Source organism: Lagenorhynchus albirostris, chromosome 2 (genome assembly GCF_949774975.1).
Source record: "Lagenorhynchus albirostris chromosome 2, mLagAlb1.1, whole genome shotgun sequence".
In the NCBI taxonomy this organism is placed as follows: Eukaryota; Metazoa; Chordata; class Mammalia; order Artiodactyla; family Delphinidae; genus Lagenorhynchus; species Lagenorhynchus albirostris.
In genome coordinates this window covers 50,388,629-50,413,813 of record NC_083096.1, presented here as the reverse complement: position 1 = coordinate 50,413,813, position 25,185 = coordinate 50,388,629, and the positions used below count along the sequence as shown (strand labels likewise).

At 34.7% G+C, this 25,185-nt stretch overlaps 1 protein-coding gene across 1 annotated transcript in view; it reads left to right on the top strand.

The window, feature by feature from the left end:
* AXDND1 (axonemal dynein light chain domain containing 1) overlaps window positions 1-25,185 on the top strand; it is a 77,601-nt gene that overhangs the window by 22,589 nt on the left and 29,827 nt on the right. Inside the window, exons 11-20 of the mRNA XM_060132423.1 lie at window positions 197-301; window positions 3,664-3,784; window positions 7,727-7,828; window positions 8,987-9,150; window positions 10,676-10,751; window positions 12,992-13,226; window positions 14,228-14,429; window positions 15,232-15,325; window positions 20,629-20,828; window positions 21,682-21,778. Of these exons, the coding sequence (XP_059988406.1) occupies window positions 197-301; window positions 3,664-3,784; window positions 7,727-7,828; window positions 8,987-9,150; window positions 10,676-10,751; window positions 12,992-13,226; window positions 14,228-14,429; window positions 15,232-15,325; window positions 20,629-20,828; window positions 21,682-21,778 (1,396 nt within the window). The remainder of the gene's footprint in view (window positions 1-196; window positions 302-3,663; window positions 3,785-7,726; window positions 7,829-8,986; window positions 9,151-10,675; window positions 10,752-12,991; window positions 13,227-14,227; window positions 14,430-15,231; window positions 15,326-20,628; window positions 20,829-21,681; window positions 21,779-25,185) is intronic.

The following is a 25,185-nucleotide window of genomic DNA, read 5'->3' as shown; positions in this document are numbered from 1 at the left end:
GATTCCATTGCCAAACCTGGTAAGAGTCCACCTGAATGAACACTAGATTTCTTGATTTGGTTTATAAGGTAGAAAAACTAGGAAGAGATGTACACATGATAACTGAGAAGATTCCTGAGTATAAATCTGATTTCCTAGGTAGAAACGTTTTCAAAATCTTCAACTATGAATACAAAATTTGCTTCCTTTATTTCAGGGAGCTGTGTTTGGTTCAGGCACATGATATGAAATTAACAAAGGAAGCAGAGAAGGCCCACAGAGCTTTGGCACAAGCTCTTTTAGACGCTGAAAAGAATGCCAGGTGAGTTACCGAATGTTAGCCATTATGTCATACTTGCTTCACACCTTATTTCAAGAAATAAAAATGTTTAGAAGCATTTGAAGTTTTTTGAATTACAACAGTGCTTAAAGGAGTTAATATATGTTAAAGTTCATTGTATATATTAACTCTTCCACACACTGTTGTAATACACATCTTGTGTCTCCTTGTGTGCGAATTTTCCAGGGGGGTAAACCTAGAAGTGGAATTACCGGGTCATAGGATATGCATAGCCTTGTCTTGCTGGATGTTACCAGATACTCCACAAAGTGGTTGTACCAGTATATCCTCTAATCAGTGTATGAGATTTCCCTTTTGCTCATATCTTTTATTAGTCTGATAGATATGAAAGGTACCTGGTTTTTGTTTGCATTTTCCTAGTTAGTAGTGTGAGTGTAGTTCTTTTTTAGATTTTAGTGACTCTGCTGTGGTCCTAATGTTTTTATTCTATTTCAGGGGTTAGCAGACTTTTTCTGTAAAGGGCCAGATGGTGAGATATGGTTTCTGATGCAACTACTCAATCAACTGTTCCTTTGTAATGTGTGCCACTGTAGTGCAAAAGCAGCCAAGGACAATACCAGAACATGATTGTGTTCCAATAAAACTTTATTTATTGACACTGAAATCTGAATTTATAATATTTCCTTGTGCAGAATACTATTCTCCTATTGTTTTTTGTTTTTTAACCATTAAAAATATAAATCAAATATATAAAAAATAAAAAAAGTAAAATTCTTAGCTCATGTGCTATATAAAAACAAGTGGTGGGCCAGGTTTGACCCACAGGCTGTAGTTTGCTAACCTCTATTCTATTTCATTTTCATATTCTATTTCGTTTTCTGTTAGAGTTCTGATTACTAGGAAGCTCTTGGGTATGTATCAAAAGATATATATGATTGCATTTAATTTTTATTTAGTTGATTTAAAATATTATTATATTATCATAGAAGCAGTACATGTGCCTTATAAGAAAATTAGAAAACACAGACAAGCAAAAATAAATTTAAAAAAATCACAATTTCGGGACTTCCCTGGTGGTCCAGTGGTTAAGACTCCACTCTCCCAATGCAGGGGACCTGAGTTCAATCCCTAGTGAGGGAACTAGATGCTGCATGCCACAACTAAAGATCCTGCATACCTCAATGAAGATCCCACACGCGACAATGAAGATCCCATGTGCCACAACTGAGACCCGATGCAGCTAAAAATAAAATAAAAAAAAAAAATTAAAAAAAATACATCTTTAAAAAATAAATAAATTAGAATTTCTTTTGTGCTAATGTCGATTATCAGAACAAAACATCTAAAATCAGAGAGAAGGGGAAGAAAAGAGAGAAAAAAAAATCTCATTTTCTTTAAACATTGATGGTTCTGAAGTAGGATGGTTCATTTTGTGTGTGTGTGATTAGATATTGTAGGTAATATTTTTTTCTTTTAGTGACTAATTATTTTGTTGAAAATTTGGAAAATACAGAAACACATAAATAAGAAAATTAAAAACATTCACAATTCTCTTAAAGTTAACTACTATTAATATTTCAATATATTTTTCTTTTTTCTATATATTTTTTATAAAAATGATATAAACTGAATATGTACTATTGTCATTTGGGTTTTCTTGTTTTATGTTGTACACAAAAATTTTTCCTATGTACCAGAGTATTAAGAACATGACCTTTATTTTTTATTTATTTTTTAAATTAATTAATTAATTATTTTTGGCTGCGTTGGGTCTTCATTGCTGCGCACAGGCTTTCTCTAGTTGCGGTGAGCCGGGGCTACTCTTTGTTGAGATGCGCAGGCTTCTCACTGCGGTGGCTTTTCTTGTTGTGGAGCATGGGCTCTAGGAGTGCAGGCTTCAGTAGTTGTGGCACGTGGGCTCTAGAGCGTATGCTCAGTAGTTGTGGCTCATGGGCTTAGTTGCTCCGTGGCATGTGGGATCTTCCTGGACCAGGGCTCGAACCCATGTTCCCTGCATTGGCAGGCAGATTCTTAACCACTGCGCCACCAGGGAAGTCCTAAGAACATGATCTTTAATTAGCTACAGAGTATTTTCATCATAGAGCTGCATTATATATTTTATTTGGCCAGTCCCTTGTTGTTGGACATTAAAGTTGTTTCTGAATTTTTTCTTTGACTGTTATAAATAAGACTCATTCACATATACACTACCAAATGTAAAATGGGTGGCTAGTGGGAAGCTGCTGCATAGCACAGGGAGATCAGCTTGATGCTTTGTGACAACCTAGAGGGGTGGGATAGGGAGGGTGGGAGGGAGGCTCAAGAGGGAGGGGATATGGGGATATATGTATACATATAGCTGATTTAGTTTGTTGTACAGCAGAAACTAACATTGTAAAGCAATTATACTCCAATAAAGATATTTTAAAAAAAGATAAATAAGGGTCATTAATTCCCTTTTTAAAATTGAGGTCTTTTAGATAGTAAAGTGCATAACTCTTAAGGTTATTGCTTGTTGAATTTTTATATGTACATTCATCTGTGTGCCACCTACAGTGATTAATTTTTTCTCAGTTTGAACAAGTGAATGCCTCCAAATAGAAGGAGGCTTTAGGAACTGATGTTGGCGATTAATGGCTTTCAACAAAATTAGAAGAATTTTGTGTCACTGACCTTTTATTCTTACAGAAAAATTAATGTTCCTTAGGAGGAAGTGTTTTCGAAAGGTTTGTGAAAGGCTACCAGTCACTTTCTAACTTCTGTGTTTGTATTTAACCTCAGAAGGGATTTTAATTCTAAAAGAAGCTTCAGTGTAAGTTAGAAGGAAAAGGTATGTTCTGGTAAACAAGAAGAAAAAAGATTTAAGAAAAATGTACTTAATTATACTTAAGCTTTTGGTTGATTGGTGGAGAATTTCTTTAAATCTTATACTAATTATATATAATTTTAAAATGTAGCTCACAATTATTGGGCTTTGTGCGCTGGTCTCTTCTTAATAAAGAATCCTAAATTCTGTGAGAAAAAAAAAGAAAAACAGCTATATTACTACTACTTGTATTCAGAATTTTTCATTAGATATAGTGTTGTTATACCACTGGAGTACCATGGTGTGAAAATTCTAGTGAATCAAGAAGAATATGATGAAAAGTGTTTAGAGCAGGGAACAATACATTGAACATTTTACTTTAGGACCTTTGTAAGATTTATTCATGAAATGTGAGTATTTTTTCTTCTATTTCAGTGTATATTAGTGTTACTAATATATCCAGAAGTTATACCATAATTACCTTGTGATGAGTTTTAAAGGCACAAACTGCCTACTTTAGAACAAAATTATTTTTTAAATATGTAGTTATATAGCTGTTTTTAAATTTTTCTTTTAGAATTGTAGAAGAATATCATGACTTATATACGTTACAAAGAGGAAGGATGGAGAGTGATATTAAACAGTTAATGGCAGAAAGAGATATCTGGAGCTCAGCCACATATGAATTGTCCGTAAAGGTTGGTTCATCTGAAATCGTAACTTATTTTTTGGCTGGATAAAGTTTCATTTTACAGTTTCAATAATCTAGACAAAATTTTTATTTATTTATTTTAATTTTTTTTTACTTTTTTTTTTGGTTGCATTGGGTCTTCATTGCTGCATGTGGGCTTTCTCTAGTTGCAGTGAGCGGGGGCTACTCTTTGTTGCAGTGTGCGGGCTTCTCATTGTGGTGGCTTCTCTTGTTGTGGAGCATGGGCTCTAGGTGTGTGGGCTTCAGTAGTTGCAGCACGTGGGCTCAGTAGTTGCATCATGCGGACCCTAGAGTGCATAGGCTTCAGTAGTTGTGGTGCATGGGCTTAATTGCTTTGCAGCATGTGGGGTCTTCCCGGACCAGGGCTTGAACCCATGTCTCCTCCATTGGCAGGCGGATTCTTTACCACTGCGCCACCAGGGAAGTTCCCAAAATTTTATTTTATTTTTAAATTATTATTGAAGTACAGTTGATTTACAATGTTGTGTTTAATATCTGCTGTACAGCAAAGTGACTTAGTTATACATATATATACATTGTTTTTCATATTTTCCATTGTGGTTTATCAGAGGATATTGAATATAGTTCCCTGTGCTATACAGTAGGACCTTGTTGTTTATTTGTCCTATATATAATAGCTTGCATCTGCTAATCCCGAACTCCCAATCATTCCCTCCCCGACCCCCCTTACCCTTTGGCAACCACAAGTCTGTTCTCTATATCTGTGAGTCTGTTTTTGTTTTGTAGATATGTTCATTTTTGTCATGTTTTAGATTCCCCATGTAAGTGATATCATGTGGTATTTGTCTTTGTTTCTGACTTACTTCACTTAGTATGATAATCTCTAGGTCCATCCATGTTGCTGCAAATGGCATTATTTCATTCTTTTTAATGGCTGAGTAATATTTCATTGTATGTGTGTGTGTATATATATATATATCTTAAAAAAATTTTTGAATTTTTTTAATTAATTTTTTATTAGCATATAGTTGATTTACAATGTTGTATTAGTTTCTGCTGTACAGCAAAATGAATCAGTTATACATATATCCACTCTTTTTTAGATTCTGTTCCCATATAGGTCATTACAGAGTACTGAGTAGAGTTTCCTGTGCTATATAGTAGGTTCTTACTCATTATCTGTTTTATATATAGTAGTGTGTATATGTCAATCCCAATCCCCCAATTTGTCCTTCCCACCCCTTCTTTCCCCCTTGGTAACCATGTTTGTTTTCTACATCTTTGACTCTATCTCTGTTTTGTAAATAGGTTCATTTGTACTTTTTTTTTTAGATTCCACATGTAAGTGATGTCATATGATGTTTGTCTTTCTCTGTCTGACTTACTTCACATGGTCTCTAGGTCCATCCATGTTGCTGCAAATGGCATTATTTTGTTCTTTTTAATGGCTGAGTAATATTCCACTGTGTGTGTGTGTGTGTGTGTGTGTGTGTGTGTGTGCGTGCGTGTGTGTACCACACCTTCTGTATCCATTCATCTGCTTATGGACATTTAGGTTGTTTCCGTGTAGACAAAATTTAAAAAAATGAAGTATATGTATGTGTGTGTATATATATATATATATATATATATATATATATATTTTTTTTTTTTTTTTTTTTTTGCGGTACGCGGGCCTCTCACTGTTACGGCGTCTCCCGTTGCGGAGCACAGGCTCCGGACACACAGGCTCAGTGGCCATGGCTCATGGGCCCAGCCGCTCCACAGCATGTGGCATCTTCCCAGACTGGGGCACGAACCCGTGTCCCCTGCATCGGCAGGCGGACTCTCAACCACTGCGCCACCAGGGAAGCCCAAAGATGTATATTTAATTGATGAATAATGCAGCTATTCTATTATGGGCCTTGAAAAGGAAAAGTTACATTGTTTTCTTTTGTTTATTCTCTATTGGATAGCTGGCTATTGTCCAATTAAGGGCTCTTTTTTCCACCAGAACCTATGAGTATGAGCCAGAATTCTATTTCTGTTGTTTGTGAACATGTTAAAACTTTCAACTTTAATTATACACTAGTAAACTAGGGAAAGTGGTTCTTATTTTTTTTACATAATGTAACTGTATTACGATCACTTGATAACTCTCTTTGGTTCTATTACCTTGGTACCCAAGATGACAACTGACTTGAAATATGGCAGCCTGTGGACAATTATAGTGATGCTTTAGGAAAGTAGTAATGTCCCACAATACAGTGTTCTATTTTTCTAAAATGTTTGCTGGTTGGTTGCCTAATTTCACATCTGGAAATTATAATATTAACAATAAATTATGACCCTCAACAGATTCAAATTTTTATACCATTTTCCTCTTTAATAGTCAGACCTCACCTACGACACAGATGTTCCATTCTGATGCAGAACTTTAAAAGGGACATTGACATGTCCAGAGAAAACAACTGTGAAAGTAAATATATAACATAAGAAACAAACCTGGAAAAGAAACAGACTCACAGATACAGAAAACGAACTAGTAGTTACCACTGGGGAGAGGGGAAGGGGGCGGGGCAAGATAGGGTAGAGGATTGAGGTAGAAACTACTATGTATAAAATAAATAAGCTACAAGGATACATTGTACAGTACAGAGAATATAGCCAATATTTTATAATAACTATAAGTGGAATATAACGTTTAAAAACTGTCACTATGTTGTACACCTGAAACTTATATAATATTGTACATCAACTATACCTCAGTTTAAAAGAAAAAAGAAACAAATCTGGGAGCTAGCATGTTCAGTAGGAGAAAAAAAGATGACAAGTGAGTTCCCTCACTCTAGAAGTATTCAAACAGTAGAGAACTAACTGACCAGTGGTAAGAGATTTCTGTAGAAGAATACCTTGAATTAATGGGGCCTTGTGTTGGATCATCCCTAATAGGAAATAACAGCTATAATGTCAACTCCCTGAAAATAAGGACTTTGTTTACCGATATGTGCACAGTGTCTTGAACAGTCAGTCATTCACTGAATGACTATATAATTGATTCAGGATATCAGTGGTTCTCAAAGTATGGTCCATGGACCTCCTTGAAGGTCCATAAAACCCTTCATGAGGTGAAAACTAGTGTCATTGTAACACTGAGTTATCTTCTGCCTTTTTCATTCTCATTCTGATATGATTTTTCTTGAAGCTACATGGTATGGGATATTGCAACAGATTGAATTAAAAAGCAAATGAAAATCCAGCTCTATTCTATTAAAGCAAACATTAAAGAGATTTGTAAAAATGTGAAACTGCGTGTACTTTTCACTATTTTTTTTGTTTTAGAAAATGTAGTTATTTTTCAGAAAAACTATGTTAAATATATAATGAGCTTATTAATGTTTAAGTGAATTAACAAATACATATTTTAAATAATTTCAGTTTTCCAATGCAATAAATAACAATAGATATAATCCATATAAACAAAAGCTCTTCGGAGTTTTCAATAATTTTTAAGAGTATAAAGGGGTTTTGAGATAAAATTGAGAACCTCTGCTATATACTTTGTTCAATTTGGTTCCAGTTCAGTAGTTTTAGAAAACATGATTTATGATTGAAGTTCATGATTTTTTTGTTTTGTTTTGTTTTTTGTTTTTTTGTGGTACGTGGGCCTCTCACTGTTGTGGCCTCTCCCATTGTGGAGCACAGGCTCCGGATGCGCAGGCTCAGCGGCCATGGCTCACGGGCCCAGCCGCTCTGCAGCATGTGGGATCTTCCCGGACTGGGATACGAACCCGTGTCCCCTGCATCGGCAGGCGGACCCTCAACCACTGCGCCACCAGGGAAGCCCCTAGTTCATGATTTAAATAAGAAATTGTTATTGAATTAATGATTCAGTGAAAAATTGGTGTGTGATATTGGTTTGGGTTTAATAAATTACAATGGTTTGTTAATGTTTTAGGTTCCTAATTTTAGTACTTTCTAAAAATAGGTAATTGAAAGAAATAAAGTCATGTTGGCTAAAAGACTTTACCTCAATGAAAAAGGCTGGAATAAATATACTAAGCATTTCATCATACTGCTGTCAACTAAGGTAAAGCTCAATTCACTTAAGTCATGGGAAAAGAGACTTCAACTGTTGAGGGTTGAAACTACAAGAAGCCTTTGTTAATTTATAGATTTTTAAAAATTTTAATTAATTTATTTACTTTTGGCTGTGTTGGGTCTTCATTGCTGTGCACAGGCTTTCTCTAGCTGTGGCCAGCAGGGGCTACTCTTCTTTGCCGTGTGTGGACTTCTCACTGCGGTGGCTTCTCTTGTTGTGGAGCATGGGCTCTGGAGCACAGGCTCAGTAGTTGTGGCGCACGGGCTTAGTTGCTCTGCGGCATGTGGGATCTTCCCCCCCGCCGAACCCGTGTCCCCTGCATTGACAGGTGGATTCTTAACCACTGCGCCACCAGGGAAGTCCCTAATTTATAGACTAAATTTTAAATACAGTTTTATATTTGTACTTTATTGGGGGCAAAATGAAAAATCTAAGGAAAAGTGAATAAAGGCCCTTCTTTACATTTGTCTGTAATAATTAGAGCAATTTAAGCAATTTGTCTAAGTTAATAACACTGCAGATGTTACTTATAGAGTTATAGTGCTTAAACAAAAATGTAACTGTGTTCATTGAAATAATTGCATTATTGATGCATTCTGTGCAATATTATGGGACAATTCAATGAGCACACTAGGTTGAAAAGGAAGGAAGTGGCATTTAGTATGTTTCTAGAGCCAAACCATTTACACTACTCATTTCATTTAATTCTTATAACAGTCCTGTGAGATATATATTAGAGTCTTTATTTTATAGATAAGAAAAATTAATTTCAAGTTAAATAATATCCCCCAAGATTATACAGCCAGTCAATAGCTAGGATTTACATTTGGTTCTGTCTGGCTTTGAAATTCCTGTTCTTTCCAATGTACTGCACTGCCTGCCAAATCCTATGAGGAAACTGGGCTCATGTTGCAGAGGAAAAAATCTTGTTCCTAATGCTTTTTTTATTGTGGAAAAATTCACCACCAAAGGGACTGTATAATAGTGTCACTGATATTTTGAAAAAGGAATATCTTTTCAATTTTTGGATCCATTTCCTACATATGACTCTAGTATTGCAATATTAATAATGGCCTGGTGTATGCTAATAAGTATTTGTTACATGAATAAATGAATAAGTGGTTTAATTCCATGCATTTTATCTAGGACACTGCAGATGTTGCACTGTTGCAGAAGTTGACAGAGAAATGGAGAAACTTAGTGAATAAATTTAAACAGGAAGTGGAAGAAAATGAAGAGTCTACAAGAGAAAAATTGCAAAGTGTTAAGGATGGCCTTGTCAAATGGCAGCAGTTCTTCAGAAATAATACGTGGGTCTCCAAGAATCTTGTTTTTCTGATTATATGACGTCATGTTTGATAACTCAGTCCAATTCTTCCTCTCTTTTTATCTTGTTTCTCTTTTACCTTGTAATTACTCTAACATTGATTTTGGTGAGGTAACCAGCTGCCCTTACACGGGCACAATCCTGCTAGGAGCTTGAATGGTCTTGCAGTTTCTGGTGCAAATCATCTCTGATCATCTTGATCCCTGTACCCAACTGCTGCTGCTTCCACTTAAGTCCAACTCTTTCTTTTCTTCTCTTTACTCTCTTTTTAAAATCAAGTCAACTTATGTCATACTCTTGGCAGACTTGAATATCTGGATCCATCTGCAAATTCTGTAGCATAGTGTATGTGCTGAGAAGTGGAATCAATGACTGGCAGTTATAAGGAGGGTGATTCTGATTGGATATCATATCCTGTAACAATTAGAGAAATTTGATAATGGAAGAAGCTGCCTTCCTTTGTTAATTAACAAAGTAGTTTATTGGAGGCTGGATGACTACATCACAGCCAAGGTTAGTGGGAATCCGTACTTTGAATGCAGGCTGGACTCAGTGATTTCTAAAGTTTTTTTTTTTTTTTTAACTTTAAGATGCTTCGTCTGTTGAGGAAACACATTTAGGTACCATTTCCATTTCGAATTGAGAAGAGCGGTTTCAGTTTTTCATATCCTCTAAGACAGCTGTCCGCAACCTTTTTGGCACCAGGGACCAGTTTCGTGGAAGACAGTTTTTCCACGGACTGGTTGGGAGGGATGATTTCGGGATGATTCAAGAGCATTACATTTATTGTGCACTTTATTTCTATTATTATTACATCCGCTCCAGCTGAGATCATCAGGCATTAGATCCTGGAGGCTGGGATTTAAACCCAACCTCTCTGGATCTAAACCTGCTCTAAGAGGTTTCCCAGTGAGTAGATTTGGAAGTTGTGGAAGCTGAAGCTGGTACATATCCAAGCTGGTTGCTGCTGCCATTGTCCACTTCTACTGTGTGTTGACGTTCAGCTGGGAGAGGAGCACAGGTGGCAGTGGTTCCCTTCTCCCTTTCTCCTCAGGAACTTCTTTATCAAGAGCTTTCTCCTTGTGAGGCTTCAAAAGATATTAAAGGAAACTCTTAACAGAAGTTGGGGCTCCTGACCTAAATGTTGAGTTTTAATTGTTCTTTAGGCTTCCTTTCTATTTATATATTGTTTTGGCTGCTGTGTTCAGCAGGAATCATTCTTATGATGACCTAATTTTGGGTGCTGAGGACCCAGAGACCACTCTTTTAATACTGTCATGGCCTCTGACCCTGTAACTTGCTTACTCAGATCTGATTAGTGTCTGAATTTATATTTATATTTGTAAATTTAAAAATAAGTGCCTATGAGGGAGAGGCTGAACCTGAAAGGCATTTGGGAAAATCATCAGGGAGAAACATTATTAATTGTTATAAATGTGTGGATTCATGATTTTCTTTGTTTATATATTGTTATGAGACCATGCTCTTGCTCTTTTTCCTTCTTTCAGTGGAAAAGACATTCTATCCCCTAGTAAAGAAAATAGATTTGAATCAGTTGTTCAAGACTTCAAGCAGTGGCAAAAGGTAAGACTTTCTAGTAAACAGCTTGGTAATCAAAATGCCGTTTGTAAACTTGTCACTCTTCACCTACAACTGAGTCACATCTCATCCTTTAAAAATGCCGTACTAGGTTTTACGAAAGATAAGGAAAGCATCAAGACTACAGGGGCTTTTAAAAATACTCTTAAAGATTCTATTTTCTGTTCTATTTTAGATTTTCGAGTCAAAGTTAGGCTGCCAGAAAAAAATTGGGAAAAGACACTTGGGTGGCAGTTAGGGTAGTTCTGATTCTCTCATCTAATTGTCGGACATAAGTAACATCTGTGCCTCTCATGTACCTGGCTTTTTTCTTTCTTTTTTTTAAATAAATTATTTATTTATTTATTTGTTTTTGGCTGCTTTGGGTCTTCGTTGCTGAATGCAGGCTTTCTCTAGTTGTGGCGAGCGGGGGTTACTCTTCGTTGTGGTGCATGGGCTTCTCATTGCGGTGGCTTCACTTGTTGTGGAGCACGGGCTCTAGGCACAAGGGCTTAAGTAGTAGTGGCCCGCGGGCTCTAGAGCACAGGCTCAGGAGTTGTGGCACATGGGCTTAGTTGCTCCGTGGCATGTGGGATCTTCCCGGACCAGGGATCGAACCCGTGACCCATGCATTGGCAGGCAGATTCCCAGCCATCAGGGAAGTCCCTACCTGGCTTTTTTCTTTAGGACAAATTGGACTTTTAAAATTAATAACATCTTTTAAAAAAATTGTGGTAAAATATACATAACATAAAATTTATCATTTTAATCATTTTTAAGAGTACAGTTCAGTGGCATTAAGTACATTCACATTGTTGTGCAACCATCACCACCATTCATGTCCAGAACTTTTTTATCTTCCTGAACTGAAACTCTACCCATTAAACAAACAATAACTCCCCATTTCCTCCTCCTCCCAGCCCCTGGCAACCACGATTCTACTTTCTGTCTTTATAAATTTGACTACTCCAGGCAACCTCATATGAATGAAATCATATAGAATTAGTCCTTTTGTGACTGACTTATTCCCTTCAGCATAATATCCATAAGGTTCATCCATGTTGCAGCATATATCGGAATTTCCTTCCTTCTTAAGGTAGAATCATATCCCATTGTATGTATATATCACACTTTGTTTATTAATAACATCTTTTTAAAAGGGTTCAAACTTTGAAAATAGGTTTCATTAATCAAATTACTATCATGTTATAGTAGTCTGACAAGGGAAAATATATGATACTGAAATCCTCCAATGTGAACATCAAACTCATGACCTAATGAAATCACATCCAGATCCCAGAAACCATTTTCTTTTCTTTTGGAATGATTTGAGCAGAATATTCTAAGAATTGAAGATGTTTGTTGTCATATATAAAACATAGCTAGTTTAGTGACTTTTTTTTTTTTACTGTTTATCTGTTTGACATTGCATAGATAAAATTGAAAAAAATCATGCTTCTTTTTTTAGTAGGAATAATAATAATTCTCATTCATTAACTTGTCAGGCTGAAGGTGCTTTCCACATGTTGCTTTACATATTCTTCATAGCATCCACATGAGGCAGGTTTTATAGTCCCCATCTCACAGATGTGGAAATTGAAGGTTAGAAATGTTAACTTGCCTTAGTTATCTGTAAATGGTAAATGGCTGAGTCAGAATTTGAGTCCATGTCTCTCCAATTCCAAAATTCTTACCCTTAATTGCTCTGCTACAGTGCTTCCCTATACTGATTACTGATAAGTGTGGGTGATTTGTTTCCATTATCTGAGTCATAAATAATGGCAGGCTTTATATATAGGTTGCCCTTTATTTTTTCCACAAATATTTATTGATATGTCAGATATAGCACTTGGGCTTGGGATTAAAAAGATAAATGAAAACCTATACATTCTATGAACTTTCCCAGTTTAGTGGGGATCATGTAAACAGAAATATTACACCCTTACCAAAGCAAATAGTAATTAAAAATGCTCAGCTCTGTGAGACTTAATTGCCTATCACTAATTTTTTTACCTATATAGGATTTAATATAATTATTTTCATCCCTGGTAAACTATGGGTTATCTTACAGAGTATCAAAATTGATTAAATTTAACTTTGAAAATAAAATATATGTCATATGAAGAAATGGTATGACAAATAATAATAAGATATGTAATTCCAAAATATTTAGGAGTCACCTGAGTAGACTTTGATGAAATCAGTGAATAATGTGCTTATTTCTTCATCCCCCTTTCACTCTCTAGATGTTGACTGAAGAAAAAGACAAATTTTCTGGGGATCTTCTAATGTCAAAATATGATTGTCTCAAGATAATTAAACATTTACAGGAAAGCTGGGCAGATATTGGGCTTGGGATATTTAGTCGCCATAAAAGTATGGAGGGAAAGTTACCACCAGAGCAGAAGCACATGGAGGAAATTGTGAAAAGTACAGGAAGACTCTACAAAGAATTTGAAATAAGAATAAATGGGGATAATGGTAAGGAAAAAAAAACAATGATAATGATAATGAGATGGCTTGACAATAGAAAGCATTTTAATAGTAATTATTATTTTCAATACAATTAATATTAAAAACAAAATAATACATATAGTTTTTAAAATCAAGGAAAATAAAGCATGGAGCATCACTTTATTGAGATATAAGTCATATACAGTACAATTCATCTATTTATACAGTTCGATGATTTTTAGTATATTCACAGACATATGCAACCAGGTGGTAAATGATTTAAAATAAAAGAGGAAGTCAAAATGATGAATGAGAGTGAAATTAACAAATCATTTTGAATACTCCTGAAAGACTGAAGTTTACTGATGAAGGTAGTGAGAATATTTTCATCAAGGACAAGAAAAAGTTTGTTTTTAAATTATTTCTCTTTATATATCTCTGAGATGGGAGCATTTTCATTTCTTACTTTGCAAATGAGTTTAGACAAAAGTATAGAGAGGGTATTTTGCCATGATCTCACAGTGAATCAGTCAAAAATTAGAATCCAAACTTGATAGTTATTCAGACCAAAACTATAAACTTCATGTAAACCTGAACAATGACCGAAAAAATGACTCAAGAACTATATCTGTTCTAGTTTCTGTTATTAACTATCTTATAATCATGAAGAAGCTGTTTTTCATCATTGTCTTCTTAACAGGATAACTCAGTGAATTAATACCTTTAACAGAAACTGCAGTTCATGGTTTCTGGGTTTAATGCATTTCATTCTCAGCTGAGAAGAGAAGACAGAGTAAAAACTGTTATCAACGAAATAGTCCATCAGTCAGAAAAGCACTGATTACATAGTTTTTATTCACTAAATATTTATTTAGGAACTACTCTTTGCAAGATTCTCTGCTAGGCAAGCTGTAGGATAATAAGAAAATGGAAAAAGATATGCCCCTGCCCATGAGTATTTCATAATTTATTATTGATAGTAGACTTACAAATACTTCTAAAAGTTAATGCTTTTCTCACTTTTCCAGGTATCTCTAAAATTCTTCCAAGTTTGGTTAGTTCTCTTGAATTCTGTTCTTTCAAGTTGAAAAGGCTGCTGGAGTTTCCTGAACTGCTTCTTGAAGAATGGGAGGGACTTAATGAAAAAATTAATGAAATGAAATCTCAGTTGGATGCATCGTTAACCGTTATTGGTACTGTTCCGCAGTACATAGATGTGGATTCTGGCTCGTAAGTTCCCATAGCTCTCTGCTGGGTAGAAGGGAATCCCCACGTCTCAACTGCATTTTCTCAGTACTTCGCCTCAGCAATGGGTATTTGGGGTCAGATAAAAAACTCTGACATCCTCTTCCTCCAAGTAAGAAAGCCATCTGACTGGGAGCTGGAGGGTGAGGGAGTCCTGGGTTCTTAACTACAGCAGTCTAGGGTGGAGTTTCTGCCTCCCTGAGCTGAAAAGGGGAAGAGCGAGAGTAGTTTCGGTTCAAATACCATAGACTCTTGCCTTTCCTACTGAATCTTCATAAATTGTCTTGAATATAAGTTTCTTCAGTTGCTGTTTGTCCTTAGAACCATTTCCAGAAGCTTTCAATGGTTTTTGTTTTGTTTTAGTAATTTTCACTAATTTCACTGGAGAGTGGGTCACCTTTCTCCTCCCACTGTCATGTTGGAAGTTGATCTCTTGAGAGGATTTTAAAACTCATTCTTCTCATTTTGTGGCCTCAGTGGTCTAGAAGTAAATGTAAAGGGAGTGAGTGTAATAAGTCTTTACAGTAGAGGTCTAACACTGAAAGTAAGGTCTGCATTGTCCAGAGTGCATTACACCTAACCCTCGTGAGGTTAGGAAGGCTGTCAGTGAGTAGCCATTCTACAAGATAATTCAGGGATTTGATTCACCTTTCTCTGAGCTCTCAAACAGTTGTACACACTGAAGTTTACTAGCCCCAGCCAAATAAAACCCTTTCTTTTATCCAATAGTTACTTTCATACTCTTAAGTAAGTCACTTATCTTTATTTTACTTGCTTTTTCCTTCAGGGTACTCCAAGCACATATATTTAACATGATTCAGCAATGGCTTTTGAAGATAGGCAATGAAGTTAACAATGGTAACATGGAACTTCAGCGCCAAGTATGTACTTGTAGGAATTTGTTAGATTATTTTTTGCCTTGGCTGGGAGTTTTCTTCAAGGAAAAACCAAGTCATGCCTATCCAATTGAAGCAGGAGGTTGGGAGGGAAAAATGGGAACTTATATAATTACTGAAATGATTTTCAGTGGATTTTTTTAATGAATTTATTCATTTTATTTATTTATTTTTGGCTGCGTTGGGTCTTTGTTGCTATGCGCAGGCTTTCTCTAGTTGTGGCGAGCGGGGGCTACTCTCCCCTGTGTGGGCTTCTCACTGCCGTGGCCTCTCCTGCTGTGGAGCACAGGCTCCAGGCATGCAGGCTTCAGCAGTTGTGGCACGCAGGCTCACTAGTTGTGGCACGCGGGCCCAGTCGCTCCGCAGTACGTGGGATCTTCCCGGACCAGGGCTCGAACCTGTGTCTCCTACATTGGCAGGCAGATTCTCAACCACTGCACCACCAGGGAAACCTCAGTGGATTTTTAACGGCAGTATGTTCCTGCCTTTGGAATGAAGCTTCACAGATGATCAAAAGTTTTTGAGATCTAATTATTATCTTTACTCTTTACTCGGTATACCAAAAAAATTTTCCCTCAATAGCATTAATCATTTTAAGAATTTATGTTGGTGCCCTTGACTGGCTGAAGGAATGACAGAAACATGTTTCTAAGAAGAAAGACAAGATGCTACAATACTATTGGTCTACAGTTATTTGAACAAATAGGGAATTGTCCTGCAGTTCTGAAGAACTAAACCTGTGGAATTCTTAACTAGCACATCATGAAATAATAATTTCCAAAGGATGTCTTAGTTTTTTACGTTTACTTCCACTTCCTAGTCTTAATTATAATCTAAATTTATACAGGAATCTCTTATTATAAGTAAACTTAATATGCAAATATTTGACCTTACAAAATTGATAAAATGAATTTAATTAATTTTAATATTGCTTAAATTGGGAATTTGAAAGGCAGAGATCAGCATGTTGTATGGGAATACTACTTATGAAGCATTATATCACCGTCTATGAGCACGTTGTGAACATAGAGACATCAAGAGTTGAGGAGCAAATATGTTAAGATTGGAAGTATGGATCCAGGGGATCCCCAGGCTTGGGAGAAATTTCTATGACTTAGAACACAACCAAAATTAAGAAGAAAAAGGGTAGGAGAGTGCCTCTCACATAGTGGAACTCAATAAATATTTCTCGAATGAAGTAACAAAGAACATTCCAGCATTGTTGATGTTTTATGGTGTTGCTACATTAACCCCTTCTTCGGTAAGTTTACCATTGGATACTCAGCTAACCATTGGGGATTATCTCTGGGGAATCATATTCTCAATTTTTAATATTGTGGAATTCAATTTTTATAATATAGAATTATTTAGAAAGTACCTTTATATACTTCTCATTTTTATATTTTATATACTTCTGTATTTTAACACTACAGCATTATAATATAGTTAAGCTGCCTAGAAAACTTGCAAGATTATACATTCCTTGAGGAACTGTGTGTATCCATATTAACTGGTATAAGTATTTAAAAATGGAAAAGTTTATCTTTTTTTAACCCACCATTCATTTTCCTGTCTGATCCATTTTCTTCCAGATTTTTTGGTTTTGTTTTGTTTTTTTCTTTATACCTTTACTCCATCTAATCTGTGCTGCTTGGCAGTCTAAAACAGTGATCTTCAAATATTTTTTTTATCATGTATCTCTATCAGCAAAAAATCTTTGAACAAGTTATTTCTAAATTACTTATGAGAATTTCTCTGTTAACCTTTTTGGTACATTATAAAATAAAAACAAATAGTCAAAAGAGATGAAATGAATAATATTTAAAATAATTTTTAGTAATGGTTTTAAAAAAACTGATGTGATTGAACAGGCTTCATAATTGTTTTACAATCACAGGTTAATACTTAGTGATAAAGCCATTTGAAGTTCTGCTCCTAAGTTCAGTTTACTTTGTTACTTGTTTTTAAGGACTGTCATTGCTGAAATAATAGCTCACAAAAGAACAATGCAAATTGAAGAAGTTTATTATTGGCTGTATTTATTAAATAATGCTCATTTTTCAATTCCATCAATCAGTTATGTAAAGATTTAAAACAAATTGTTTAGTAAAATCTTCCATCTACCATAATGTCAATCAGTTGTTCTTATAAACATTAGGCAATGTAGCATTTCTTTTTTCTAACAAAAGATCCCCAACCAGTTGATACACTTTATTTGTAAGATTTTAAAAGAATTAGAAACATATTTCCAGATTTTCAAGTGTATAAATTTGAGAGTTTTTAAAAGTGAGCTATATATCATTTTCAGCAACAAAATCATACCAAGATGGAAATCCTTCCAACTCTCCATTTTCAAAATGACTGCTCCATAATGTAAATTTCTTTTACTCATTGTTAAACATCAATTGTATTTTGAAGGGAAAAATTAAGTGTGATTTTTTTTTTATATCAGCTAGGAGATGGCTGTGTTGCCACTTGCCATCCCTGAAAAGATTAGTAAATTTGAAACAAGCCGTTTTATAAAAAAACACTTAATCTTAAAGTTTCTCTTAAGAATTTTATATCAGAATCACAGTAAATCTCTGGTTTATAAATTATCATTTTCACTCTCCATCTAATTAAAGAGAATGATTCCATATCTTAGTGAAAGTGTGTTTATTTTGATTCTAATTTTAAATTCACCTATGACCTGTTGCATGACCTTGACTCTACCATTTAATCTCTCTAATATAACTATGAAATGAAGATAACACATATTTGTGTTTATTTCACAGGGGTGGTTTAAGGATTTATTAATATTTTTTGTAAGCGAAAATGAGAGTTATTTCAATGACAGTATCATCCAGGCCATTGGTATATGAAAGAACAATTTAGAGAATTAATTAATTCTCTAAGAAGAATTAATGTAATTGAGTAGCAGCAGGGGCTTAGTGGGGAAAATATCTTTGGCTTGTGGAAAGAAGGTAGTGGTTTTTTAAACTCTTTCTCAGGAAGAGTTGCCCTTTTCCTGATGTGTTAATTCAGGTGTAAAAATACACTAATCAAGATTACTTTAGGGACTTCCCTGGTGGCACAGTGGTTAAGAATCCACCTGCCAATGCAGCGGACACGAGTTCAATCCCTGGGCCGGGAAGATCCCACATGCCACAGAGCAGCTAAGCCCATGAGTCACAACTATTGAAACTTGCACGCCTAGAGCCCGTGCTCCTCAACAAGAGAAGCCACCGCAATGAGAAGCCCGTGCAACGTAGCGAAGAGTAGCCCCCACTCGCTGCAACTGGAGAAAGCCCGTGCACAGCAATGAAGACCCAACGCAGCCAAAAATTAATAAATAAAATAAATTTATTTTTATAAAAAGATTGCTTTAGGTCGTTTATGGCCTTTTCTTTTGAGGCAGGAAGTTTGGGTTTTAGTACAAGGATAGACTACCAAGCTTCATTTTTATTCATTAATTTAACAAACATTTATTAAGCACTTTCTCCCTGCTAAGTACTGTGTGTGGTATTGAGGGATAAAATGATGGTCCATGCCTTAAAAAGACTCACAGACTAAATGAGGAGACAGATATGCAAACAATTATAATAGAGATATGTACAAAGTACTATAGCAACATAGGATAAGGAGCAAATTAAGTCCAGTGAAAGTTAAAAATTCTTCTCAAAGTAGATTATATTTAAGCCAAGAAGAACACTTAGAAACTCACCAGAGAAAGGGACTACATAGGGCATTGAAGAGAATGGTTGACATTTGCATTTCATAAAGCTTTTTACATCTTATTTCTGGGACGCAGCCTCAGCAAAAGCCATTTGCGAAGGGTCCCAAACTTCTCTCTTCTCAGTGCCTAAGGGTGCCCCAGTATTTTCACACTCCTAAGCCAAAAAAATTACCACACAGTCCAATTTATTATTACATAGGGAGGTTCAAACAGCTTACTAAATATTTATGTCCTAAATATTAGTATAACTTTTGGAAAAATATTATAATACGTGTTAAAATAGGTAAACAAGGAGACCATTGGACATGGCTTTAGTGCTTTTAGTAGCCTGTGTAAACAAACCAAAGCCAGAGTCGATGCACTCGAATCCAAGAAAACGAAACTCAAGGAAAACTAATTCTAAAACAGTCAGCTAGATCCTCTCGAATATGAAAACATGAAACTCAAGAACAACTCTCATAACAGCCAGATAACTAAATTTTCCTAAATAAGGCAAACATTGAAGTTACAGCCAATTAAATAATTGCTTTGCTTTGCTTAGTGTCTTCTCTGTAGAAATCTCTGTCCTAGCTCCTACCTACAGAGTGCCTCTAACCATTTTTGGGGTTTGGCACTGCCTAATTGGAATTGTTGTTTGCCCAAAGATACTTTGTAAAATTTAATGTGTCTCAGTTTAACTTCATTGAAATAAAAAACCCTTTTATTAATTAATTAAACTTTAATTGAGGTATATTGACTTAAAATATTAGTTTCAGGTGTACAACATAGTGATTTGATATTTTTATACATTACAAAATGATCACCATGATAGATTCAGTTACCATTTGTCAAAATACAAAGTATTACAATATTATTGACTATATTCTCTATGCTACACATTATATCCCCGTGACTTATTTATTTCATGACTGGAAATTTTTACTTCTTAATCTTCCTCATCTATTTCACTCATCTCCCCGCCTCCACTTAAAAAATCCTTTTATTCTCATTTAATCAAAATTACTTACTAATGGAATGTATATACTTTTGCACTGTAAAACCTCTCTAACCTTGAAATCAGATTGGACATTGCCATCCTCACTTCCTGTCCCACCTTGATTTTCACACAGTAATTGTTTTTAATCACACAACCACCAATAAAACCAACTTTCAAAGATACGGTGTCATCAAAAGTGATATAGTGTATCTAAGGTTGAAACTGAATCATGTCAAATTCATGCTATGTCTGACAGGTGTCACATATCATTATCATCTCCCTCAAGAATTTAAAATCCCATGGCATCCTTGAGAGCTCACTGTGAAGCCCTGGGATGCCTTGGTGCACACTGGTGGGAACTGTGGCCTTAACTGGTTAATATGCTTCACCAAGCTAAAGAAGAGGGTAGTTTAATGTAGTATAGTGAGCAAAAGAAAGTAAGGTTACAGTAGTTGAGTAGTGATGATTTGATTTCATTAAGAATAATAGTGTTGTTGAAAATTGGACACAGGTATGATCAGTTCTGTTTTTATATGGTTTTTACTGTTCGATTTATTTTAAATGGGTCATTTGTATTATAATCATTTTTTTAAACAGATGGATGAATTGCATATACCCATGGTTCAATGGATGGTAAATTTTCTGATTTTAATGGTACCTGACTTTCCTGATCCAGATACTCTCATAAAGTTGGAGGAGGAAAGTGCTGAAAAACGTGACCTAGAAATTGCCAAGTTGGAGCTAGATGCGATTGCCCTGGCAAAAATGTTGTCCCGATATTCCATCTATTTGAGCAGGTGAAACTATCTGGTGATTTTATTACTTTCCTTTTGAAGATTAAATGTGACATAAAATGGAGGAGAAACTAAAGCAACATTGTAAATCAACTATAATAAAAATTAAGGAAAAAAAAAGCAGAGGAAAGAAGGTCAGTTAAGTAGCAGCAATAAAAGGTTGTTTTAAAACCTTGAAAGAAATGCTAGTTCAGTTTTTAAACTAGCTTCAACACTACCATGTTGGAATATGAGATTTTGGTGTTTTCTTAATGGCTTTAGAATTCCTTTGAAAACAATGTTAGCATAGGCAGGATGGGAAGTGTATATGTATGTGGGAGTGAGAATTAGTAAACAAAACAAAACAAATCACTTACTTGCATAAATAAGTTGCATCTTGCGTTTTTGCACCTACGGTGGGGGAGTAGGTATAACTTGCATGTGTAATTCCATGCAAAGTTAAAGGTATACTTTTACATATTTCACTAAACACCAACCAAAACATCTCTTAAAAAAACAAAAACTGAAAAAAGTCTTATATCTGAAAAGCTAGAAGATTCCTGTCAAATCAAGAAGATGTCTATAAAAATTGTAATTCATTAACTAGGAAGCATACTGTCACTATGATTACTTCAAATTTGGGAAGTAGCTTTTACAATCTAGCCAGTTTCCCCTTCATTTCCATTCAGTGTTACCAGTGGTCAAGAGTGACAGGAAGGGAGGGGAGGAAGAGGACAAGAGTGAGAAACCAAGCAAGAAACAAAATTATTCTCTGGTCAGTCAGTAGCTTAATTATTATGGTAAACTTCCACTGTATCTGGACTTAGGAGAGGAACCAACAATAAAATGTATGTGTGCTCTTTTTTTTTTTTTCCAGTTGTTGCAAAGAGATGGTAACAGCTATGGCTCTGAGTAAAGCAGATCACTTAGGAAAAAATCCTACTAAGGAACTTAATGAACTGGATAAGATGAAGGTAATAACTCTGTATTCCCCTTACTTTTGTTTTGTTTGTTTTAAGTAGACTTTTTAGGTTTAATCGATTTACAACAAACTGCGCGTACACCTGTAAAATAATCACTATGATTAAAAAAAGTACATATCCAACAAACTCAAAGTTTCCTTGTACCCCTTTTTAATCTCTCCTTGCAGCCTCGTCCTGTCCTGAGGCAATGTCTGATCCACTTTCTAACACCAAAGATTAGTTTTCATTTTATAAATGGAATCATATGGAATGTAAACTTTGTCTGACTTCTTTGACTAAGCATAATTATTTTGAGATTCACACATATTGTTGCTTTTATCAAAAGTTCATGCTTTTTAGTGCTGAGCAGTATTTCATTCTACGGATATACACAGTTTATTTATCAACCATTCTCTATTGATGAACGTTTGAATTTCAATTTTTTAATTATTACAAGCAAAACTTCAACGCTTATCCTTGTACATGTGTATTGCTTTCATTTGTCTTAAATAAGTATCTAGAAATGGAATGGCTAAGTCATATGGCATGTATTTTTAGCTTCTTAAGAAACTCAAACTGTCTTCCAAAGTGGTTAAACCATTTTACATTCCTGCCAGGAGTGTATGAGAGTTCCAGTTGCTTCACATCCTCACCAACACTTGATATGGTCAGTGATTTCAATTTTAGACATTCCAATAAGTGGGTAGCGATATGCCATTGTGGTTTTAATTTGCATTTCCTTCATGATCAATGATGTTAAACATCTTTTCATGGGCTTATTTGTCATTACATCTCCTGTGGTGAAAGTTATATTTGAAAGTTGCTAAGAGGGTAGATCTTAAAAGTTCTCATCACAAGAAAAAAAATTATAACTGTGTGAGGTAATGGATGTAACTATGTGAGGTAATGGATGTTACCACAACAATTGAATTTGTTGTGGTAATCATTTTGCAATACGTACATATATCAAATCATTATGTTGTACATCTTAAACTTATGCAATGTTATACATCAATAATATCGCAATAAAACTGGAAAAATGCTAGAAAAAGAAATGCAATTGTTTTATAATTTGGGTAGTGGATAATTGAGATGTTTAAACCATTACAAGTGAAATAAAATTAACAAACTATTTATGGAAAAAAGGTGAAATGTCTGCTCAAATCTTTGGCCATTTATTATTGGTTTGCTTGTTTTCTTATTATTGAATTTGAGAGTTCTTTATATATTCTTGATACAAGTCCTTTATCAGATATGTGATTTAGAAATATTTTCTCTCAGTCTGTGACTTGCCTTTTCTTCTCTTAACATCTTTCAAAGAGGGGAACTTCTTAACTCTGATGAAGTTCAATCTATCATTTTTTTCTTTTATGGGTCTTGCTTTTGATGTTGTAGATAAGAAAAATTTTGTATAGTAACACCATGAAGATTTTCTCCTAGAAATATTACAGTTTTAGGTTTTGTATATTCAGATCTGTGACCCATTTTGAGTGACCTATTTTTTTTCTTATCTGGTGACAGGTATGGGTTGAAGTTCAGTTTTTGGCATTTGGATATCCAATTGTTTTAGCACCGTTTGTTGAAAAGACTATCCTTTCTCTATTAAGATGTCTTTTCATCTTTGTTGAAAATCTATTGACCGTATACATGTGCATATTATTCTGGACATTCTGTTATGTTCTGTTGATCTTTGTGTCAACATTGTCACCATTATCAAACTGTCTTGATTACTGTAGTTTTAAAATAAGTTTTGAGATTAGGTAATGTAAATCCTCCAAATTTGTTCTTTTTCAAGTTTGACCAGGCTATTCTAGGTCCTTTGCTTTCCATATTTAAAGTTTTTAAAATAGCTTATCAATTTTTCAAAAAAAGCCTATTGGGATTTTTATTATGATTACATTTTATCTATTGATCAGTTTGTGGAGAATTGACATCTTAACAGTATTGAGTCTTTGAGTCTGCGAACATGGTATATTTCTTCATTTACTTAAGTCCTTCTTTATTTCTTTCAACAAAATTTTGTAGTTTCAGTGTACAGGTCTTATATATCTTTTGTAAGATTTGTCCCTATGTATTTCATATTTTGGTACTGTTACAAATTATATTCTGCTGTAATATCAATTTCTGATTATTCTTTGCTAACACAGAACTATCATTGATTTTTAAAACATTTAAATTTTATTGGAGTATAGTTGATTTACAATGTTGTGTTAGTTTCAGGTGTACAGCAAAGTGATTCAGTTATACATATACATGTATTCATTCTTTTTTAGATTCTTTTTTCTTATAGGTTATCACAGCATATTGAGTAGAGTTCTCAGTGCTATATAGCATGTCCTTGTTGGTTATCTATCTGGTATAAAGTAGTTTGTGTATGTTCATCCCAAGCTCCTGATTTATCCTTCCCCCCAAATTTCCCCTTTGGTAACTGTAAGTTTGTTTTCAATATCTGTAAGACTGTTTCTGTTTTGTAAATAAGTTCATTTGTATCATTTTTTAGAAATCAGATTCCACATATGAGTGATATCATATGATGTTTGTCTTTCTCTGTCTGACTTACTTCACTTAGTATGATACTAGGTCCATCCATGTTCCTGCAAATTATTTTGTTCTTTTTTATGGCCAAGTAATACTCCACTGTACATATGTACCACATCTTCTTTATCCATTCCTGTGTCGATGAACATTTAGGTTACTTCCATGTCTTGGCTATTGTAAATAGTGGTGCAATGAACATTGAATCACTGACTTTTAAAATATATTTTTTCATATCTTGTGACCTTACTGAACTCACTTATTCCTGCTAAGAAGTTTTTTTTTTCAGATTCCTTAGAATTTTCTGTGTACATAATTATGTTATCTGCAGATAGGGACAGTTTTATTTCTTCCTTTTTAATCTATATGCCTTTAATTTCTTTTTCTTACCTTATTGTATTAACTAGACTCTCCAGTACCAGATTGAGTAAAAGTGATGAGAACAGATATCCTTGCCTTGTTACATCTTAGGGGAAAAGTATTTATTCTGTCATCTTTAAGTATAATGGGCGGGATAGGCTTTTCATAGATGCCCTTTATCATATTAAGGAAGTTTTATTTTTATTCCATGTTTGCTGAAAAACTTTTTAAAGTCAGGAATGAATGTTGGATTTTATCAAATCCTTTTCCTGCATCTACTGAGATGTTCAATAAGCTGTCTTTTCTAATCTTTTAATATGACCACTTACACTGACTGATTTTTGAATTAAATGTTAAACCAACCTTGCATTCTGGGCATAAACCCCACCTGATCATGATGTACTATCTTTTTATATATTACTAAATTCAGTTGGTTGAAGTTCTTTGTAGAATTTTTACATTGATTTTCATGAAGGATATTGATTATGTAGTTTTGTTTTGTTTTTGAATATCAGTGTTTGGTT